We start from the raw sequence: 19855 nt of genomic DNA, 5'->3' as shown, positions 1-19855 counted from the left end.
CAAAACAGTTGCCATAATAAGGTAACTTTTGTTAAACTTTGAACTCACTGATGTATCGTATCACTTTAATACTTAAATATCTAACGTTATTAAGTTTTCATTCCATATCAACTAACTCATGAAATGTACTAAATCTCCAATTCAGTTAAAACATGCTTATTGAAGTACCTCAAGGCAGTTGATCCTAATGGTGGGGTGGTCAGTACTCGTTAATACTTGAAATAATTAAGATTTTCCTACACTGAGCATTTTTTTTAATAATTTTCAATATTTTTTTCACACATGTAATATAAAAAACTTGGTAATAGTGTTTCATCTGGTTGATAACAATTCTAGATGGATTATCACAGTTTCTGAATTACTAAGACTTTACATGAGGTGCTCCAGGTAAGAACAAGACAAAGTGGCTTGAGATGTGTTTGTTTTATCATTACAGTATACATGTTTTAAAATAACTTTAAATTTAACTGCATTTTACTCTCAGATAGCCTATTTCTCGCCCAGAGCACCCTTATACAATATCATTTCCATCTGTTTGACTTTTGTTTCCTAGCTGATAGAGAATTCAACATTGAAGCACTAGTAAAGCGACTGACCTGGCTGTCCTTGTGCACCAGATTGACCGTTAGCACCTTGGATACCTCGAAGTCCCCTGGGACCTGCCTGTCCAGGAGGTCCCACAAAACCATCTTGACCAACCAAGCCTTTGCGACCTTTCTGTCCATCTCGACCAGGCTTACCCATGAAACCAGTGTTACCAAGAGTACCTGAAAGAATATTTTATACTGTATGTTCTGTATTATGCAGATACTGTAATTAAAAAAAAAATAATCTATGAATGAAAAGCACCATTACTGTACTTAATTCAATCTTAAGTAAACTACCCCTGTAATTTACATACAGTACAGGTATTGTAGTTTGGTTATGTTATGAGTTTAAAGTCTCTCTCTCTCTCTCTCTCTCTCTCTCTCTCTCTCTCTCTCTCTCTCTCTCTCTCTCTCTCTCTCTCTCTCTCTCTCTCTCTCTCTCTCTCTCTCTCTCTCTCTCTCTCTCTCTCTCTCTCTCTCTCTCTCTCTCTCTCTCTCTCTCTCTCTCTCTCTCTCTCTCTCTCTCTCTCTCTCTCTCTCTCTCTCTCTCTCTCTCTCTCTCTCTCTCTCTCTCTCTCTCTCTCTCTCTCTCTCTCTCTCTCTCTCTCTCTCTCTCTCTCTCTCTCTCTCTCTCTCTCTCTCTCTCTCTCTCTCTCTCTCTCTCTCTCTCTCTCTCTCTCTCTCTCTCTCTCTCTCTCTCTCTCTCTCTCTCTCTCTCTCTCTCTCTCTCTCTCTCTCTCTCTCTCTCTCTCTCTCTCTCTCTCTCTCTCTCTCTCTCTCTCTCTCTCTCTCTCTCTCTCTCTCTCTCTCTCTCTCTCTCTCTCTCTCTCTCTCTCTCTCTCTCTCTCTCTCTCTCTCTCTCTCTCTCTCTCTCTCTCTCTCTCTCTCTCTCTCTCTCTCTCTCTCTCTCTCTCTCTCTCTCTCTCTCTCTCTCTCTCTCTCTCTCTCTCTCTCTCTCTCTCTCTCTCTCTCTCTCTCTCTCTCTCTCTCTCTCTCTCTCTCTCTCTCTCTCTCTCTCTCTCTCTCTCTCTCTCTCTCTCTCTCTCTCTCTCTCTCTCTCTCTCTCTGTGTGCATTGCTACAGATATGAATATGAAAACTCATGAATACTAGTCTGATTTTAATCAGTGATCTTAATTCCATAATAAATTTTATGTTTTCAGTGTACAGTACTTACCTATATTACCAATGTCACCTCTGATACCTGGCTGTCCAGGTGCACCTGGGAACCCAGCATTTCCTGCATTACCTCGGGTACCCTGAAAATAAAATTGAAACGTCGTGCATGGATTCTTAAACAGTTTGATATCAATAAATTTTGATTACTACAGTACTTTGCTTTTAACACAGTCATACTAACTAAGAGACTTTTTTACTGGATTTAGTAGACAATGCCAACTGAAAACACAACACAGGCTTAAAGTAAGTTTGTTCTGTTCTATGGGGTAACAATAACACATAGTGAGCCTGACCAAGGCAACAGCCATTATTAGTCTTACTGTACAGAATATTTGCTTTATTCTCATTATTTCAGCATTTAAGTTAATTGGAAAAGTGATACCTCCATTTGCCTGAACAATTGGTACAGAGCACTTCTGGGAATGAGAGATTACTGGGTAACGAGACGACTCTCAAAGCTGGAAAAAATTCTCCATGGAATTTTCAGAGTACAGTACTGTACTGTACTGGGAAATTTATATTGGAAGTTCCGGAAATTGTGCATTACATCAGCTCTCGAACCCGGAAAAAATCCCCCATCCCCAGAATTTTTCTGGGTACTGTACTGGAATTTCCTCAGAATTTATCATAATGATGCATTATTTCATCTCTCAAAACCAGAAAAAAATTCCCCATCCTTGGAATTTTCTGTGTACTGTATTGGGAAATTTTCTCAGAATTGTCCAAAAATGTCCTTCGGAAAATCGTTCCCAAACCCAGAATTTTCTGGAAAATTCTGAGAAAATTTCAATTCCGGCTATGGGAGAGTTCCGGTTAAGAGGGATTCCAGCTAACAGAGATATTATTATTAGTGAAGAAAATTGTGATATCCTGAACAGTCTTTCTTCTTGGCTTAAAACTGAACTTTGTGCTTGGATCTATTTTCTTTGCCAGGTGCACAGTTGAAGGTTGTAAAATGTTCATATTCACGCATCAATAACTTTGTGACCAAATAAAAAAGCGATCAGTTTATCTGTACAGTGATATTAATCTCTTAGTGTGAGCAGTTTAAACCCTTGAGTTGTTAACAATCATTTTACTGTGAGTGATGTAGCCACTTAAGTATATCATGTACACAATATTAAATGGCACCATGGTGAGTGCATGTACCAGAGTGGGCACCATGGTGAGTGCATGTACCAGAGTGGGCACCATGGTGAGTGCATGTACCAGAGTGGGCACCATGGTGAGTGCATGTACCAGAGTGGGCACCATGGTGAGTGCATGTACCAGAGTGGGCACCATGGTGAGTGCATGTACCAGAGTGGGCACCATGGTGAGTCATGTGCAGAGTGGGCTTTCATGGTGAGTGTATGTGCAGTGGGCACCATGGTGAGTGCGTGCACCAGTGGGGCACCATGGTGAGTGCATGTACCAGAGTGGGCACCATGGTGAGTGCGTGCACCATAGTGGGCACCATGGTGAGTGCATGTACCAGAGTGGGCACCATGGTGAGTGCATGTACCAGAGTGGGCACCATGGTGAGTGCATGTACCAGAGTGGGCACCATGGTGAGTGCATGCACCAGAGTGGGCACCATGGTGAGTGCATATACCATGGGTTCACCATCCCTGCACTAGAATGTTCCATTTATTTCACCCACAATCCCCAGAGTTCTGTAGCTGAAATATGCTGTGTACAATACTGTACACACTGTTCTTGCATGAATCATCCTTGGTACAGTATGGTACAAGGGTATTTGCAATTTTTATTTATTTTTTAATTATAAACAATTCACCTATGAATTCAGCTTTACAGAGGCTAGCATTTGCAAGGAATGACTGCATGTTTTTACTAAATTTAGATGTTAATGAAAATGAATCAAATGGTTAGTGGGCAACATAACCTGTAAACCAGGAATTCCTTGGGCACCAGGAAGGCCTGGAGTGCCAACAATTCCTGGTGCTCCAAGCTGGCCTGATAGTCCTTGGAAGCCATCAATGCCACGTTCTCCTTTAATTCCTCTGGCACCTGGGCGCTGCGAGAGACCTTGGATACCACGGTCACCAACTTCACCTTTTGGACTGTGAAGACAAAGTTGTACAATATACTGAATAACCATTTCAGTCCATTACAAGATAGCATGATGTTGACTGGGGGAAATTAAGTTAAAATTTTTCAAAATGTTGAGACTGATTGCTCCGTCATAAACTTCCCAATATATAAGTGATGATATTCCAAAAATTACGAAAAAGACATTCCCACTTACCCAACCAGACCAGGATTGCCTGGGAATCCTTCTGGACCTCTCAAAGAACCTTTGTCTCCTGGAAGTCCAACAGGACCTTGCAGACCAGGTAATCCAGTTCTTCCAGGAGCACCAGGGAACCCTGTAAGATGTTAATTTTATCTTTGTGAAAACACCAAAGGTAAAACTTAACCTCATTTTTAACATACACCCATACAATACATTCATCATTGTGCTATTAATCCATCCTCATTTGGCTTCCTCTCCTTCACTGTTGAACTCTTCATTAGGTCTATTATTCTTGTGTACACCAAAACAAGTGGCAACATAATGTCCACCTCTACATGTGGAAAAACTAAATGTTTATTTTTGTTTATTTATAGAATAAATTTTCTTAACAAAATATACTGCAGACTTTAAGGTTTCTTCCCAAGGAATTTCTAATTATTCAACTCTGCCTCGTGTAACTTCCTCTCCATAAAGTTATTCCTCCTGTAATCATCCCTCTACTAGTTCACATCTAATGGACCCTTGATATAATGGACTTTCCCCTCTATAAAGTCCATTAAATAGAGGTCTTAAATCGAATGGACCCTCAATATAAGGGACTTTCCCCTCTCTATAATATGTTAAATAGAAGTTTCTCTGTACTGTACCGTTATCGCCTCGGTCTCCAGTAATTCCGGGGCGGCTGATACCAGGGGCTCCTCTGCGTCCATCAGGGCCGTCTCTACCGAAATTTCCTGGTTGACCTTTATGTCCACGAATGCCTGGTCGACCTGCTCCACCTGGACGACCAATCATGCCTTCTTCTCCTGCTCCACCTTTCCTCCCTGGCAGTCCTGTACCATGATATATTTAACATAAGTACATGTATTTGATATAAACCTAATTGTGCGATGATATATTTTATAATTATTTGATATAAACATTATTGGAGCATGATATATTTTAATATAAGTATTTGATGTCAATATAATGGTGCAAATAAAGTATGGTATGTAATGTTAAGAGAAAATTCTACACAAAGACATGTTTGTGTTTGAAGGGAAATGGGTTTTAGATCATACATGAAGGCAGGAATATAATTACTATCACAATAAATGTCAAAAATAGAGTTAAGTACATGCAAAGTTATGATGTGGAAAAGAGTTTAAAGAAATACATAATGTATCTGCTTTATAAGTTACAGTTACATAAGGTGCTATAATTCTGTAGTACTGTAGTATATTTTAGATTACCTAAACTACAGGATCCATTATATTCTCAAAGCTTCTTGGTATACTGTAGACTATAAAATGTTCACATGCATTTATGTCCCACTTTTTTACTAGGCAAGCCTACAGGTTTTCCCGTCGCTATCACTATTTTGCTGCCATTTTCCAGGCTTGTGTGGGTTAGCCCTGATTACCTGATGGCAACTCTCCCACATTATTTTCATCAGTTTCTTAACTCTGATATAATTTTTTACAAACCTCTTTCCGTGTCATTCTTGGCCTCCCATTGGCTCTTCTCTACACATTCAATCTCGCACATATCTTGATACACGCCCACACTATCTTAACCTGCCTCTACACACAACCTCACTAACACTCAGCCACCCTCTTAGTGCTCACAAGGTTTCCTGTCTCAATGTCACATTACACATTTATATCGCTGTTCTCATTTCAGCTTGCTCAGGCTTCGGTATTTTAACTCCTTTTAACTGCCCATGTTTCACTGCTATACAACATCACACTTCTCACACTGGTTGCATACATCTTTCCTTTCACACTAAGAGAAGGTCATCTTGCCATCAATAGAGGCAACAGCCCCCAAACTATTTCCAGACGCGACACCACCACCACTAATTATGACACTCAGGTAGCAGAACTTATCAATACAATCCAGGGATACAGTACAGTACAGTACAGTACATTACATCCCTAATGCCGAGTTTTTGCAGCCTTGCTAAGGTCACATGATTACCTGCTCATACAACACACTTAGAGTCAGCAACATCCAGACTCACAATGCTGTACACAAGTGTAAGACTTAACTGAATGGACATGAGATGGGAAGGATTAAAATTGTTTGAATTTGGGTGAAGTGACTGATTTTAATCACCTATTCAAACATTACTATAGTATAAACAAGATTTGTAATACATTACGTGTACTCTATCACCAAAAGGTGACCTTTTCCTCGTAATCACAATGTTATCACAGTTTTTATTTTTTATTATTTATTTTTTAAAAATTCCCAATGTCATTTGAAATGTATTTTATCCATGCTGATGGCTCCTTTAGTAATTGTTTTAAAAGATGCTGTTGGGGCAAAAGGTATAAAGGCAGATCAAGTCAAATATTAACTTGCAGATTGAGTAAAAATGTGAAATTTTATATTGAATCAATATACTGTATTAACTGATAATTATGTAACAAACGAACACAAATAATGTTGACTCACTGTAATAATTTCATGAAGTACAGGGTATTGACATTTGGAAAAAAAAATTTGGTTTTGAAAAAGTGAGTACTGTATTAAAGAAAATAATGATAAGATGAGACATGATTGTGTGCACCAGTATGATAAAGATCAGACCTTCTGGGCCCCTCCGTCCTCTGACGCCAAGATCACCACGGAAGCCCGGTCGTCCAGGTTGGCCACGATAACCTGGCTGTCCAATATCACCAACTGACCCCTGAGTGAAGTAGAATATACTGTATAGTCAATTCATTACATATTTACAAAACACAGTACAGTACTATATTTTGATTATGCTAAGTCTGAAAAGTCTTAAAATTTCACTTTCACAACAAAATAAAGACAATCTCTTACAGCAGCTAATGTCATTTTAGATTATCCATTTATTCTATCACCTTAACTTTAATCAATGACTAAATGGGATGGAATGAGTGTGGACCTATCTGTCTTGGCTTCACCTGCTGCAACTGAATTAAGTACAAATATTTACTGTTTACTTATGTTGGTGCATCTTTCAAGATTTGGTGAAGGTTGGTCCACACTGTCTTTGAAATGTGCTTATAGGATCACAAAGTCTTTGAGGTTTATGATGCAAGAATTTAAATTTGTAGCAACAAATAAGTTGGTTTCATGGGGCTGAGAGTAATTGTGCCTGTTTAAAACAGTTTCATTATGAAACAGTGAAATCCCTTGCTTGTTCCTGAACAACTGGTTCAGGGACAATATAGGAATCAGGAGTCACACATTCCAAGTGTCTGACAACTCAAGAGTTCTTGATGCAGGTGTGTCCATATCATCTCCTGTTTATGAGTTATTGTTTACTCTACTATGGATAAAACTGGAGGACCCTTAAGGGTGCCAGTGAGGTTGTATTAGGATGAATAATAAGATTAATCTGGCTCTTACAACTTATTTATCCTTCTATCTGAGTTACGTCCCCAACAGGTTCACTGGGGAACTCAATATACTGGGGACATGTACTACAGTACATCTAATTGAAGGTTTGATAAATTCTCCTCATTGCTGCATGATCTTGAAGCTGAAGCCATCCAAGCTATCTCTACAATAGTGGCCTACCAGGGTGTGATTTCCTCTCCTGATTCAGTTGTGTTGACTCCTATTCAACTTCTCTCTCCATTATTGAGTCACAGAGGGTGGGGATATGGCCTCTTGTCTTTGTCCTCAATTTCACAAATTTATCCTGTTACTCTTGGTTCCTAATTTTTGGGGTTAATTATTGAAGGCAGGTCTGAGTATGGAGTCCCTGGTTTTTGTGGTTGATAATGTACTATATACAGTATATCAATTGGCACTCTGACTTTTCCTGGGGGTGCCATTTGAGCCGTGGAGAAAAAGTGTTGCACAGCATCATGACTTGTCACACCAGTATCTCAGAGCAAACTGTGCCATAGTTTAGGTACCCAGAAAAACTTGGGTGTGCACAGACTTGGGTCATTCCTAACTACGTCTATTATGGAATAAATTTTTAATATCAAACCTTTATTTCTTACATTAATTATATCTCATCTTCCACTCTTAGCTCTGCTTTCCTCCTCCCTCCCTTATACTCAGTCTCTCTTTCTTCTCTTTAACCTCCCTTTGAGTTTTCTCCCTCTAATTCCTTTCTTTCTTCCTTCCTTCCTTCCCATTTCACTTTCTCCTTCACCTTGATCTTTTAGTTCATTCCATTTCATTTTTAATTTTTTCCCCTCATTCCCTCAGCTCTTCTCTTAGACTCTTTTCTCTCTTGTGTTTCACTTCTTTCATCTTATTTCAGCCTATTTTCTCTCTCTAATTTTACATTTCTCTGTTTCCACAGACAACTAAGAGTACAGTACCTTGATCCCTGAGATCCCAGGTAATCCATCTCGACCAGGATCTCCGGGGCGTCCTGGTCGACCAACTTCTCCATTTTCAGCTGGCATTCCACCAATGGTTTTGCCGATTGGTCCACGATCACCCGGTCGACCAGTGAAGCCTTTCCGCCCTAATCTGCCCGGCAGACCATGACTACCAGGGTCACCAGGTAAACCTGTACAAAGAAACCATTTGTATTGAAAATGTTAATGGTAAATTGTTTATATTATTTTGCTTTAATGTTATAAAGATGCTGTCATTTACAAATTTTCATATAGGTATGGGGTCTAACTTGACAGCTATTGTATCTAAACTACAGTAGATTGGATTGTAAGAGCCTGCACAGTGTTGTATTAGTCACTGAAGCCAACTCATCCCTGTGATATAAACTTGTAGACAACGTACAGTAATCAGTCCCTGACAATAGAGTCGACCAAATATTATAACCTTATTGTAAAGTTCAGTCTGCTTTGGACCATCTTCAGATAATAAACAAACAAAATCTTTTCATAAGCTTTTGAGGCCCACTGACCCAGGAGCAGCTTCACTACATCACTCAGTCAGGTGCTGGGCTGTCTCGTGCAGCCTTCATTGTGTTCCAACTTGGTTAATACTTATATAACTATCTTATTCTTTATTGTTGATGACTGTTGTATGAACTAGTTGTTGAAGTGTAGTACAGTAATACATTATAACAACAAAGACCAACACCGGTGTGAGTTTTAGCAACATTTGACAGATTTATGAATATATTTCCTGACTTGATAAGAGAATTTTCACCCTTGTCTGTGGCCTGCTTTCAGCTTAAAATCTTCACTACAACCTCAGCTCTAGTACAGATGACTCTTTGATGAATTCTTGATCATTCTTCTTTCAAAATAAATACTTAATTTTCCTTGTTCAAAGCATAACAATTTGGTATAGTTTTGGACAGCTGTTATTTGATAAATCGGTAAATGTGTCATCATATCAAACAGGAATATTGTGTCCTAGTACATTGTGTGTCTCTTGTCATATATAATCTTGACACTGCAGGAGATATACTGTACTCAGAACAAGGCTGTGATTTTTGACATCCCTCTAACCCTGACCCTGGACATACACACTGGAATTTAGTGTTCTGCACTTCTTATAGTGATTAAACATATACAAGTGATGATCTAACAAAATGTATCTTATGTTCTTCATTATACTGGCAGGTGTGGGTGGTCACAGGTGCATGATATAATCATTAATAATTCAGATAATGTCACCTTGTGCCAACAAATAAAATAGAGTAAGATCTAAGGGAGCACAAGATAATTATGAAGTGCTCCCCATTGGCTGAGTATGAAAAGGCACACTGTGATTGGGTAACAGGCTCTGTCATGGCTGCCTCACCTCTGGTCACAGGAGAGAGACTGCTTTTTGGTGATGTCATGGGTTTCACTCACTAGCCCTATGAGACAAAATTTCCACCAGCTAAAATTATAGTTTTCCATTTGGGCCTTAAGCCCATATTACACTATTATGATCAATCACTACTTGATTAACCCCAAAAAAAAAAAAAAAAAAAATATATATATATATATATATATATATATATATATATATATATATATATATATATATATATATATATATATATATATATATATATATATATATATATATATATATATATATATATATATATATATATATATATATATATATATATATATATATATATATATATATATATTTCATAAATCACAATGTAACGCTTTTTGCATATACGCTGCCTTTTGCCAGAGCTGAACTTTCACTTAACACGGATTTTTTCCACATATACGTGAGTGTCCTGCCCGAGATGCTATTTTTAGATTTTGGCCCACGCGCTCACGCACTCACCCGCCTGCCCGCCTGCCTGCCTGCCTCCCTCCTCCCTCCGCTTGGGCAAGCCGTAAGGCTATGAGTGTGTGTCTTGTTAAAGTATCATCAATTTTTCATATAACGACGGGATCAGGATGGTTATGACATCCTTACCCTGCTGCTAGCTGTAATTGGCTTAAAGTATTATGACGTGACCACCCCGGGGAGGGAGGGAGGGAGGGAGGGAGGAGAGACGATGCTTGACCTAGCTGCGGCAGTTTGATCCCTCAAGGCCACACCGTGTAAACGCGCATCCATTGTTCCGTAAAATGGCTTCCGCCGGACCACCACCGCCCCCAGAGAGAGACCTTTCCTTACCTGGACCCAGCGGCACTAAGCCAAAGAAGATACGACGTTCATTAAGCTACGAGGTGAAGTACCAAATTGTTCAAGATTTGGAGAAAGGAAGACGGCAAGTTGATCTCACGCGCCAGCATGGCGTCAACGAATCTACGATTCGTACGATCAAGAAGGATGCAGCCAAGATCAAAGAGCACATGAAAATCACAAAGTCTGCAGGTGCTTCATCTATCAGGTATTGCCAGAACAGGGTGCTGGCAAAAGTGGAAAATTTGCTGGTGAGTTATTTGGTGCGTCAGGCGCGACGCAACATGGCGGTGGACACGCGCTCAGTGCAGGAGTACGCACGTGAGCTATACGCAGCAGTGTCACGTAAACTGGGAATTGCAGAGCCCAAACCCTTCAATGCTTCCTCTGGTTGGCTGCATAGGTTTAAGAAGAGGAACAAGATCACCAACATCAACATTGGTGGTGAGGAAGCGAGTGCTGACCGTGTGGCGGCTAGAGATTTTCCTCCGTTTTTACGTGAGATTATGGAGGAAGGACAGTACAGTGACGACCAGGTGTTTAACATGGACGAATCTGGTCTTTTCTGGAAAAAGTTACCTTCCAAGACCTTCGTTGTCCAGTCTGCCAGCAAGGTAAGGGGTCGGAAGTTGCAGAAGGAACGCATCACCGTCCTGTTTACCACCAATGCCTCCGGTACCTGTAAACCAAAGTTATCGGTGATTCACACAGCCCGCAAGCCGCACGCCTACAAGAATATGGACATGAACAAGCTTAATGTCCACTGGCTAACCGCACGTAAGGCGTGGATGTCCTCTTCTCTGTCCCTCTTCTGGTTTGACAACTGTTTTGTTCCCGACGTGAAGAAATTCTGCGAGCAACAGAATGTTCCATTCAATATTTTGTTGCTCCTTGACAACGCACCTGGACACTCGCCCCTACTTATGGATCGTCACCCCAACGTAAAAGTGGTCTTCCTTCCTCCCAACACTACGTCATTAATCCAGCCCATGGACCAGGAGTTGATCTGCAATGTGAAAGCTGCGTACTCTGCAAAGAAGTTCAAGCTCCTGAACGACTCTACCAACACCAAGGATGAGTTGCGTAAGCTGGGTGACACCGACAGCGAGAGCAAAAGCGACGAGGACAAGGAACAAGAGGCGGTGACTCAAGAACTTCTCGTCAAACAATTTTGGAAGAAGTTTAACGTTAAACAAGCTGTAGACTTCTTGGTGGAGGCATGGGATCTGCTGACTATTGCTACGATTCGTCACGCATGGAGACATGTGTTGCATGGCATACCAGGTGAGAGGAGGAGTGAACCTGTGACTGGTCAGGTTCAGACTGTTGCAGTAGCAGTGGACCTTGCCAGAGAAGCTGCGCTCAATATTACAGCTGAAGGCTTCTCCGAGACCACCAACGAAGACATCCTGGAGGTGATCAAAGATCCTGAAGTGACTGCCGACGAGATGTTGGAAGAAGAACACGCCAGTGAAGAGGAGGAAGAAGGTGCGTCATTCTCCGAAGAACCTAGTTTAAGTCATAGTGATATTAAGTGTGCCATAGAGTTTGCAGAAAAAATTAAGTCCGTCCTTTCCCGCGACAATGACGATGAACGCTATGAAGTCTTCCATACCCGACTGGTGCAGGCTATGGAGCCGTACATCACGGTGTATCATGGCAACATCAAAGCCAGCCGTCAGCAAAGCATAACCGAGTTCTTCGCCCGCAACCCACCACAGCCAGCCCAAGCCAGTGATAGTGAAATTGAAGTTGACTTTGAGGGATTTGTCAGGGAAGCCCTGACAACTGTAAGTGACAGTGATGCTGATTCACCTAGTAATGGTGATTCACCTGAGGGCCAGTAATCTGCCCTCTGCCTCGGAACCAGCCTCCATCCCCGTATGCCGACCCATCTCTTCTACTACCGTAAGTGTTCCACAAAATTTTTCGTTTTTTAACCTATTCTTTATTTTTCCTATGTTAACCTTTATCTTTCCTAACCTAACCTCTTCTATATTACTTGTTTTTTCATACCATCATAAAGTTAAGATAGAATTTTTACTACAACATAGTTATGTGTCGTCAAAAAGTGGAGTTTGGGGGTCGGGCTGGTTTCTATTGGAATTAATCCCATATGTTCTGTTGTTCACTTAACGCGGGACCCTCTGGGTTCAATTGACCGCGTTAAGTGGGGTACAACTGTATATATATATATATATATATATATATATATATATATATATATATATATATATATATATATATATATATATATATATATATATATATATATATATATATATATATATATATATATATATAATGCAGAATTCTATTTTTGCATTGTTCACAATTGCCATGCTGTACAGTACTGTTGTTCAGTCAGCTGATAAATTTGGAATCTTCAATAAATGACCTATGGCCTCAATTGGACCCATTATTGGTTTCCTGAGCAAGTACTGTACTTGTATTGAAAGAAGTTAATTGGTTGCCTTTCCTTTTGATTGTTAATACTGTATGTATATATTAATCAAATTCTGTGGTATGTAATGGTTACTTAGGAATCCAAAAGTGGGGAGAGCTGAGTGAATATGTTAATTAATGTGTTACTCCTCACCTCTGTTTCCAAATCTTCCAGGTATGCCAGCTTCACCCTTTGGTCCAGGTAATCCTGGAAGACCTGCACGACCCACAACTCTCCCTCCGTGTGGTCCTGGGAGGCCCACTTCACCCACGTCACCTTGATTTCCTCTGGTTCCAGGCAGACCCATCATCCCCATTGAACCCTGTTGTAATGAAGTGCCTCTTATTGTGGTAAGTGATCATATTTCATTATGAAAGTCAACATAAGTACATTACAGTATTTTAAACACATGGAAAAACTGTTTATTTGATTTAAAGTCTGAAAATTCAGATGACAGTCAATATAGTTTATGGATTAATTTAAACCTTGTCAAAACCTATAGTACTACAGTACAGTTTGGTGAATATTCTCTCACACTTTCATTCTAGCATCTTTTTCATTTATTGTTATTGACCTTCATCTTCATACCATTTTGCATGACTTTTATTTTGATCAAGCTTTCCATAGATATAAAGATCAATTAAATTTAATGAGAATAAAAGCCTTATAGTGGGTGATCAAATGGTTAAGGTCATGATTACAATACTGTACTGTACCTTTCGTCCAACTTTGCCGGGTGCGCCAAATCTACCTGGGAGACCAACGGGTCCAACACGACCTTTGGCTCCCGTGTAGTTGATGCCGGGCAATCCAGGTGACCCTGTTAATCCTTGTATTCCTGGTAGACCATTTTGTCCAACATCACCTTCCTTACCTGAAGAGATGGAAGAAAATATATTGTGTAGTAACAGTTGTAATTATTACATATACTGAATTCAGTTTGGTCTCTCTTAACCAGATTAATTAACACTGTACTGAACATGGCCAGTCTGGTTAAAACAAAATTCTGTCTTAACTTGAAACTTTAAATTTGCTTGAGAATGTTGTTAAGCATTTAAATTTTGCTGCAAATTCTAACTGTGTGTTGTTCTTAGACTGTCTTGTAATGCACAGTCAACACAACTCCACAAACACCTAAGAGCTGATAGTGTAGTATGATGTTAAGTCACTGCTCTCATTCTGTGAGCTAGACCCACTTGATGACTTTATTACAATCATCCCGGTAGCCCACTCAGCTGATGTGTCGGTAATTATTCAGTAGTGTCCTTGTATGGGACTCTATACAGTATTGATTTTTATATGGGGAGATAGAGAAAACGGATACTTTATTCTATAGCTTTTCCATCTTATATATATATATATTTTTGAATATATTTAAAAATTTCAATTTCAGTTATAAAAAAGGAAATTTTGATTACACAAAGTGGGCAGAGCTTTGAAGCAGAAGGAAACTTTGGGGGTAAAAACCACACAAAAAACAAGCTAAACTTAACATAACCTGCCTTATACAGATAACTTTAGGAACAGTTGCCCTGGTTAAGTGAGAAGTGGATCATCAGCTCATATGGGGCACTGCCAGACAGCACTTTACAGGCCAAATATGTAATTTTGCCTTCAGATTTAATTCCTATACCAAATAATTAAGTTACATTCTGTCTTAACTCTTGATAACTTCCCAATCAATTAAGTACTTGAAAACATTCCAGTCATTCAAAAGAAACTAGAATGGAATGAGTTACTAAGATTTATTTAGCTGTAAAGTAAACTTGTACAGTAGAGCAATTTAATAATGTCACTTAGGAGAGTTGTTTATCTAAATTTACATAAATATGATGAAAACTATGAAGTTTGGCCTTTAATATGACTCATAAGCCAAGCTGAAGGCAGTCATCTAATAATGTCTTCCAAAACTCATTAACCATTTACAAATAACACGACTCAAGTGTTATCATGAATGTAGAATTTGTTGTTTGACTGTACTGCACTGTACTGTACTGTACTGTACTGTACTGTACTGTACTGTACTGTACTGTACTGTACTGCACTGCACTGCACTGTACTGTACTGTACTGCACTGCACTGCACTGCACTGCACTGCACTGCACTGCACTGCACTGTACTGTACTGTACTGTACTGCACTGTACTGTACTGTACTGTACTGTACTGTACTGTACTGTACTGTACTGCTGCATAAAAATCTCTGGGAGTAAACTAAATCAGTCAGTGAATTAAAATAAAAAGAGCTTCCTTGGGTTTGCATTTGTTTTCTTTATTTGAGGCCACTGCAGTAGTAAGGGCACAAGTGACACTTTTTAAAAATAGAGAAAAGGCAATTATAGTTTGGTAAACATTAAAACATGAATATCTTTGGAACTAACCATACGATTTATCCAACCATAAATCGTATGGTTGGTTCCAAAGATATTCACATTTTATTGTTTACCAAACTTTAATTGCCTTTTCTCTATTTTTAAAAATTGTCACTTGTGCCCTTACTACTGCAGTGGCCTCATTTGGTAGCTACTGTATATGGATTTCCTCATTAATAATTATAGTACTGTAATTGTTGCTGCAAAGTTCCTCAAAAAAATATTAAATTTCTGTCACCCAAAACTTCAAAACCAATGATTAATATCCAGATGAAAGGAACGAATATTATTTGGCAAGCCTAGCTTTAGGTCATGACTAAGAAAGAGTGACAGAATCTCTTATGGCACAATTAACTTCCAATAAACATTTAAAGATTGAATGAATTAAGCAAATGACACAAAGTTATTGCAGCTCGGTGGAAGTAAAAGTCAGCTTAACATACTAGTTGCTAATGAACAACAGCAACCTTTCACTGAGATGTAGTTTAAACTTGCCTGATCACTCACTTCAATGCCTTTGTAACTCAGGTAACTGTGATTAATACTGTGTGGTAAACCCCAGTGACGAGATTACAATATGAACATATAAAATTCCTAACACTTATACTGTACTAGACAGTATTGGCACCAGTAGGTCGCATCTGATCTTATGAAAGCCAGAGAATGAGGAAATGCTGTGAATCTAGTGACTCACAGGTCCTGGTAGCTGATGGTAAGGTGATCTGTAAAGTCTATTTTATAATAGGACAAGAGCAATAAATTTGGTCAAAACAGTTGGGTTTTGAGTCTGTCACGGGTTCAAAGAAGTCATAAATCAACTGAGTGGAAGAGCCTTATATAATGAAACATTATCTAGGTATTTTTTTTAGCTTTGTGCACCAGCCATTCAACTACTGAACATTTTCCATCAGATAAAGCCCCAGATAAGATGCTAGATGTTTAGTGAGCAGATGTTGATGCATCACATTATTCCTCCTCTGAATCATAAAATGATTTTCATTCATCTGTCTTCCATTTACAAAGTGTGCAGACAAGAAAGAACAAAATAAATACTGTATAACTAAATATTGAAATATGAACAACAAACCTTTTACACCAAAATCTCCATGACCAGAGAAGGTTCCATTTATTCCAGGTGGACCACGGAAACCTATTTCACCTGGGAAGCCTTTCACACCCTGAAACACAAAGGTAAGATTTAGTTATCTGATTAATTATTTTACCTTCATGACCTGAGTTATTGGTGTATATAAAGTAATGATATGTGTCTTTAGTCATCTCCTTAGGGTTCTTTCTTGTATTTCTTCAGTAAATAAAAATCAGGAATTGAGGTACAAAATAAACTCTTATGGCAGTGAAGAGCAACAAGTGACCTATAGTCCTGCTAGTACTGTACAGTAATGTTCATAGAGATAGCAGTTGTTGCAGATGATATGTCTGTACTCTCTCTCTTACCCAGTTGAAACAACTGCTAAATTAGGATTTAATCACTATCTCAGGAACCACTGAGACAACAGTTCAGGAGTTCTTCTGATTCTCCAGTTTACTTGCCACAATTCCCAACCTGACCAACAGGGATTTCAAACTTTACCTTTCTGCCATAAAATGAGATTTCACAACTCAATCTCAGGTATGGTCTATGGAGCCTCAAGTGTTAAGAATTGGGAGGGGAAGTGTCTTTAGTGGAAGATGGAAAAGAGGGAAATTGGGCAAAAAAGGTTAAGAACCTCTGTCCTAGTTCCTCACAGGTGCATTGTGCTGCTCTATCACATGTAGAGGTCATTTATGAATGTGTTGAATTTGTAAATTTGACATTTAAAAATGTAATTTCTATTTTTTTTCACCCATTGTGTACGAGGGGCCTCTCTGTGCTGAATAAAATCATCTTGCATTAGTCAAACGAAATATTAAAAGTGACATACAGTACTTAAAGTGTTTATAGAAATTAAGTAGATGAGGAAACTAAAACTTTAAAGATACTCAAGAGACAAATATCCCACACTCTCCCTCCATCAAATTCTCCATCACTGAAGACTAAGTTAAGGTCCTTGTTATTCCAAGACTTGGAAAATGTAAATACCTTTATGGTAACACGGCAGTAAAGTTAAATTAACCCCGGGGCTTCGGGCTATGGTCGGCAACCCCCTTTTGTGGGTATATTTGGGAACATTTAAAAACAAATAAAAAGCAAATCTAGTCTTACAAACTGGCCATGCATAAAATAAACAGGAAATGAATAAATGTCCTAACCACAGGTTGGCAACACCTGGGCTAGGAAGAGTCAAGCATGTTCATGAAGTGGCATGTGTGTGTGTGTGTGATTCAATAGTAATGAGGTAAATGACACTAATTTGAAGGTGATATGGATACAGGACACTTGTTTTATTACTATTTACACTCTTAACAATCATCCTTACTGCTCCAGTAATTGATCACAATCCCCTGTACTAGACTTTTGCTTGGGGGTTGGGAGGGGGGGGGTGGTAGAAACATAGGGTGAAGTCCAAGGGCAAGATTCCTACATCACAAAGACTGAGAAGTTACTGAGAAAAGTCTGGGAGGCTTTCATGTGTGAGTGAGTAAAAAATAATTACATACTTGGCAACATAATCTAGCCAAGCACGCTCTTTCTATTCAAATAGGCCCGTGAAAGATCAAAATGTCATGTGACGTGACCCTAAGCACTACTGACACACGTCATTGCATGTGACCTGAACCATAAGGGTTAAAGTAACAAGTGAAGCTGGAATGATATAATATGTATGGAGTAAATAACAAAGAAAATATGTCTAAGATATGTTGAAGTTAAGAGTCAAAGAAGTAAGAAGCTGACTGAGAGTGAAGAGTCCTTATGAAGCACTGGGGGTAGAGAGAAAGTAGAGCAAAGACTTGAGAATTGCCCGAGAAATAACTAAGAAAATATAGAATAATTACAGTAATTTAATAAAAAAAAAATCATCACAGCATTAATAAAACACACTTACCGTCCGTCCAGGAGTTCCATCAAAACCACTAATTCCTGGACGTCCAACAGCGCCAATTATTCCCTTCACTCCTGGAGGACCTTCATATCCTGGAGGTCCAGGCTGTCCTTGACGACCTGCCACCAAGAGTAATCATTGTTCACGGTAGTCTTTAACAGCCTAACTACTAATTTAAGATCTAAATTTTCACAGCTTTGTAAGCAAATATCCTCTAAAATTAGTAGAAATTTGCCACCAATAATCTACTTTATAGTTTTTACTAAAAGAAATAAATTACAATACTGTATAGTACAATCAGTCTTTGATGATAATTCCCTTCCCAGTTACAATGGAGATAAAATCCAAAAATGTCACACTGGAGAAACAGAACCTGATATATACCACTTATAGGAAACATTATCAAGAGAGCAGGTCTGCTGTTTAGAGGGGCATAATTTGTAGTTGGCAGTCTTTACTATATGAAAAAGGGCCTTGCTTGCCACTTCCATGGGGAGTCAAGAACCTGTGTGAATTGAAGTCAGTTTAGGTCTGGTTGTATGACGGGGAAAGGTGTAAAGCCTGGAGCTTTTGCTGGAACTGGTACAAGGTTGTGAGTTTTAATCCCCTATGGTTTTCCCACGGTTGGGTAAATTAGTGACACAAATAATTTCATGTGTATAGGCAAATTTGCATTGGATGAGCTACTACTGTACAGTATTGTACTTTGCATAAATCTGTGTGTGCGTGTGTACTGTATGTGGTCAATAGGGGGTATCATGGAAGGGCTTTCTTCTTCATTTATTTTTACTCAGTCATATTCACACACAATCCTACATACAGAAAGTATAAAAAGAAAAAAAAAATATCCCACTATGAAGTTGTGTGGTGGTTGCTAGAAAAGGTAGCAGGGCAGCGTCTCAACTGGGATACGTTGCTAAGGCTAGTGTTAAGGTGACCACCATCCTTGAGGTTGTGACGTAGTGTGTACCGTACACTAACTTGTATAATTTATATTCTTTTTATGCATTTATTACAGCTTTTTATATGCTTTTGTTATTGTTATTTATATGCCCACAATTTTAAGTTTTAATGTAACAGTTTACAGATAAAGATAGTTTTAAGGGTTTATCTAGTGATCTGAACAGAGGCTTCACAGCCAGTTACAGAGGATGTTGTGCGTGTACAATATTGAGTACAGATGCTCCTCTACTTACAAATGGGTTATGTTCCTGAGACTTGTTCCCAAGTCCATTTGTTTGCAGGTCCAACTGTGCTCTTGCAGATATGGAACATATTTAATAAAAATGAACAATAAGGATGTGCAGTACAGTACAGCAATTACCCTGCAGTACAACCTTAAAACTTGGCATAATTTTCTCCCCTTTTGCAGTGTATATTGTATCAGGAGTTTTCTTTCCAATATAATCCTGTCTCATCCACATTAAACACCTGCCTGGCAAGTAACCCCCCCCCCCCAATGATGATGTTTGTCTTTGAAAGTTGGTGAGTAGAATGTTGGTAAGTAGAGAAGCACCTGTAAC

The 19855-nt window shown here is 39.0% G+C and overlaps 2 protein-coding genes across 3 annotated transcripts in view; both read right to left on the bottom strand.

The window, feature by feature from the left end:
- LOC121856314 (collagen alpha-2(IV) chain-like) overlaps positions 1 to 19855 on the bottom strand; it is a 57078-nt gene that overhangs the window by 4553 nt on the left and 32670 nt on the right. The window contains exons 17-27 of the mRNA XM_042351790.1: positions 18336 to 18451; positions 16439 to 16529; positions 13698 to 13855; positions 13135 to 13303; positions 8297 to 8490; positions 6576 to 6675; positions 4649 to 4834; positions 4014 to 4134; positions 3651 to 3828; positions 1764 to 1845; positions 597 to 767 (exon numbers count right to left, since the gene is read on the bottom strand). Of these exons, the coding sequence (XP_042207724.1) occupies positions 597 to 767; positions 1764 to 1845; positions 3651 to 3828; positions 4014 to 4134; positions 4649 to 4834; positions 6576 to 6675; positions 8297 to 8490; positions 13135 to 13303; positions 13698 to 13855; positions 16439 to 16529; positions 18336 to 18451 (1566 nt within the window). The remainder of the gene's footprint in view (positions 1 to 596; positions 768 to 1763; positions 1846 to 3650; positions 3829 to 4013; positions 4135 to 4648; positions 4835 to 6575; positions 6676 to 8296; positions 8491 to 13134; positions 13304 to 13697; positions 13856 to 16438; positions 16530 to 18335; positions 18452 to 19855) is intronic.
- LOC121856390 lies at positions 1852 to 3621 on the bottom strand. Of its 2 annotated transcripts, none has more exons than XM_042351941.1 (2): positions 3162 to 3621; positions 1852 to 3076 (listed from the first exon to the last, which is right to left on the bottom strand). In XM_042351941.1, the coding sequence occupies exons 1-2, from the start codon at positions 3360 to 3362 to the stop codon at positions 2813 to 2815; spliced, it is 465 nt and encodes a 154-aa protein (XP_042207875.1). In that variant the 5' UTR covers positions 3363 to 3621; the 3' UTR covers positions 1852 to 2812. The 2 variants fall into 2 exon arrangements, with proteins under 2 accessions (XP_042207875.1, XP_042207876.1); XM_042351942.1 differs by having other exon boundaries at positions 3192 to 3619.

Source organism: Homarus americanus, unplaced genomic scaffold (assembly GCF_018991925.1).
Source record: "Homarus americanus isolate GMGI-L3 unplaced genomic scaffold, GMGI_Hamer_2.0 scaffold48220, whole genome shotgun sequence".
Lineage (NCBI taxonomy): Eukaryota > Metazoa > Arthropoda > Malacostraca > Decapoda > Nephropidae > Homarus > Homarus americanus.
Note: the sequence above shows the minus strand (reverse complement) of the source record. Positions and strands in the feature narration are given on the sequence as shown.

What these genes read in the sequence shown, in the direction of transcription:
- LOC121856390 (XM_042351941.1), bottom strand. Translation starts at nt 3,362, where the DNA reads ATGGTATATGCACTCACCATGGTGCCCACTCTGGTGCATGCACTCACC. An exon ending in TGGTACATGCACTCACCATG is followed by an intron (nt 3,077 to 3,161) that starts GTGCCCCACTGG and finishes TGACTCACCATG; the next exon opens with GTGCCCACTCTGGTACATGC.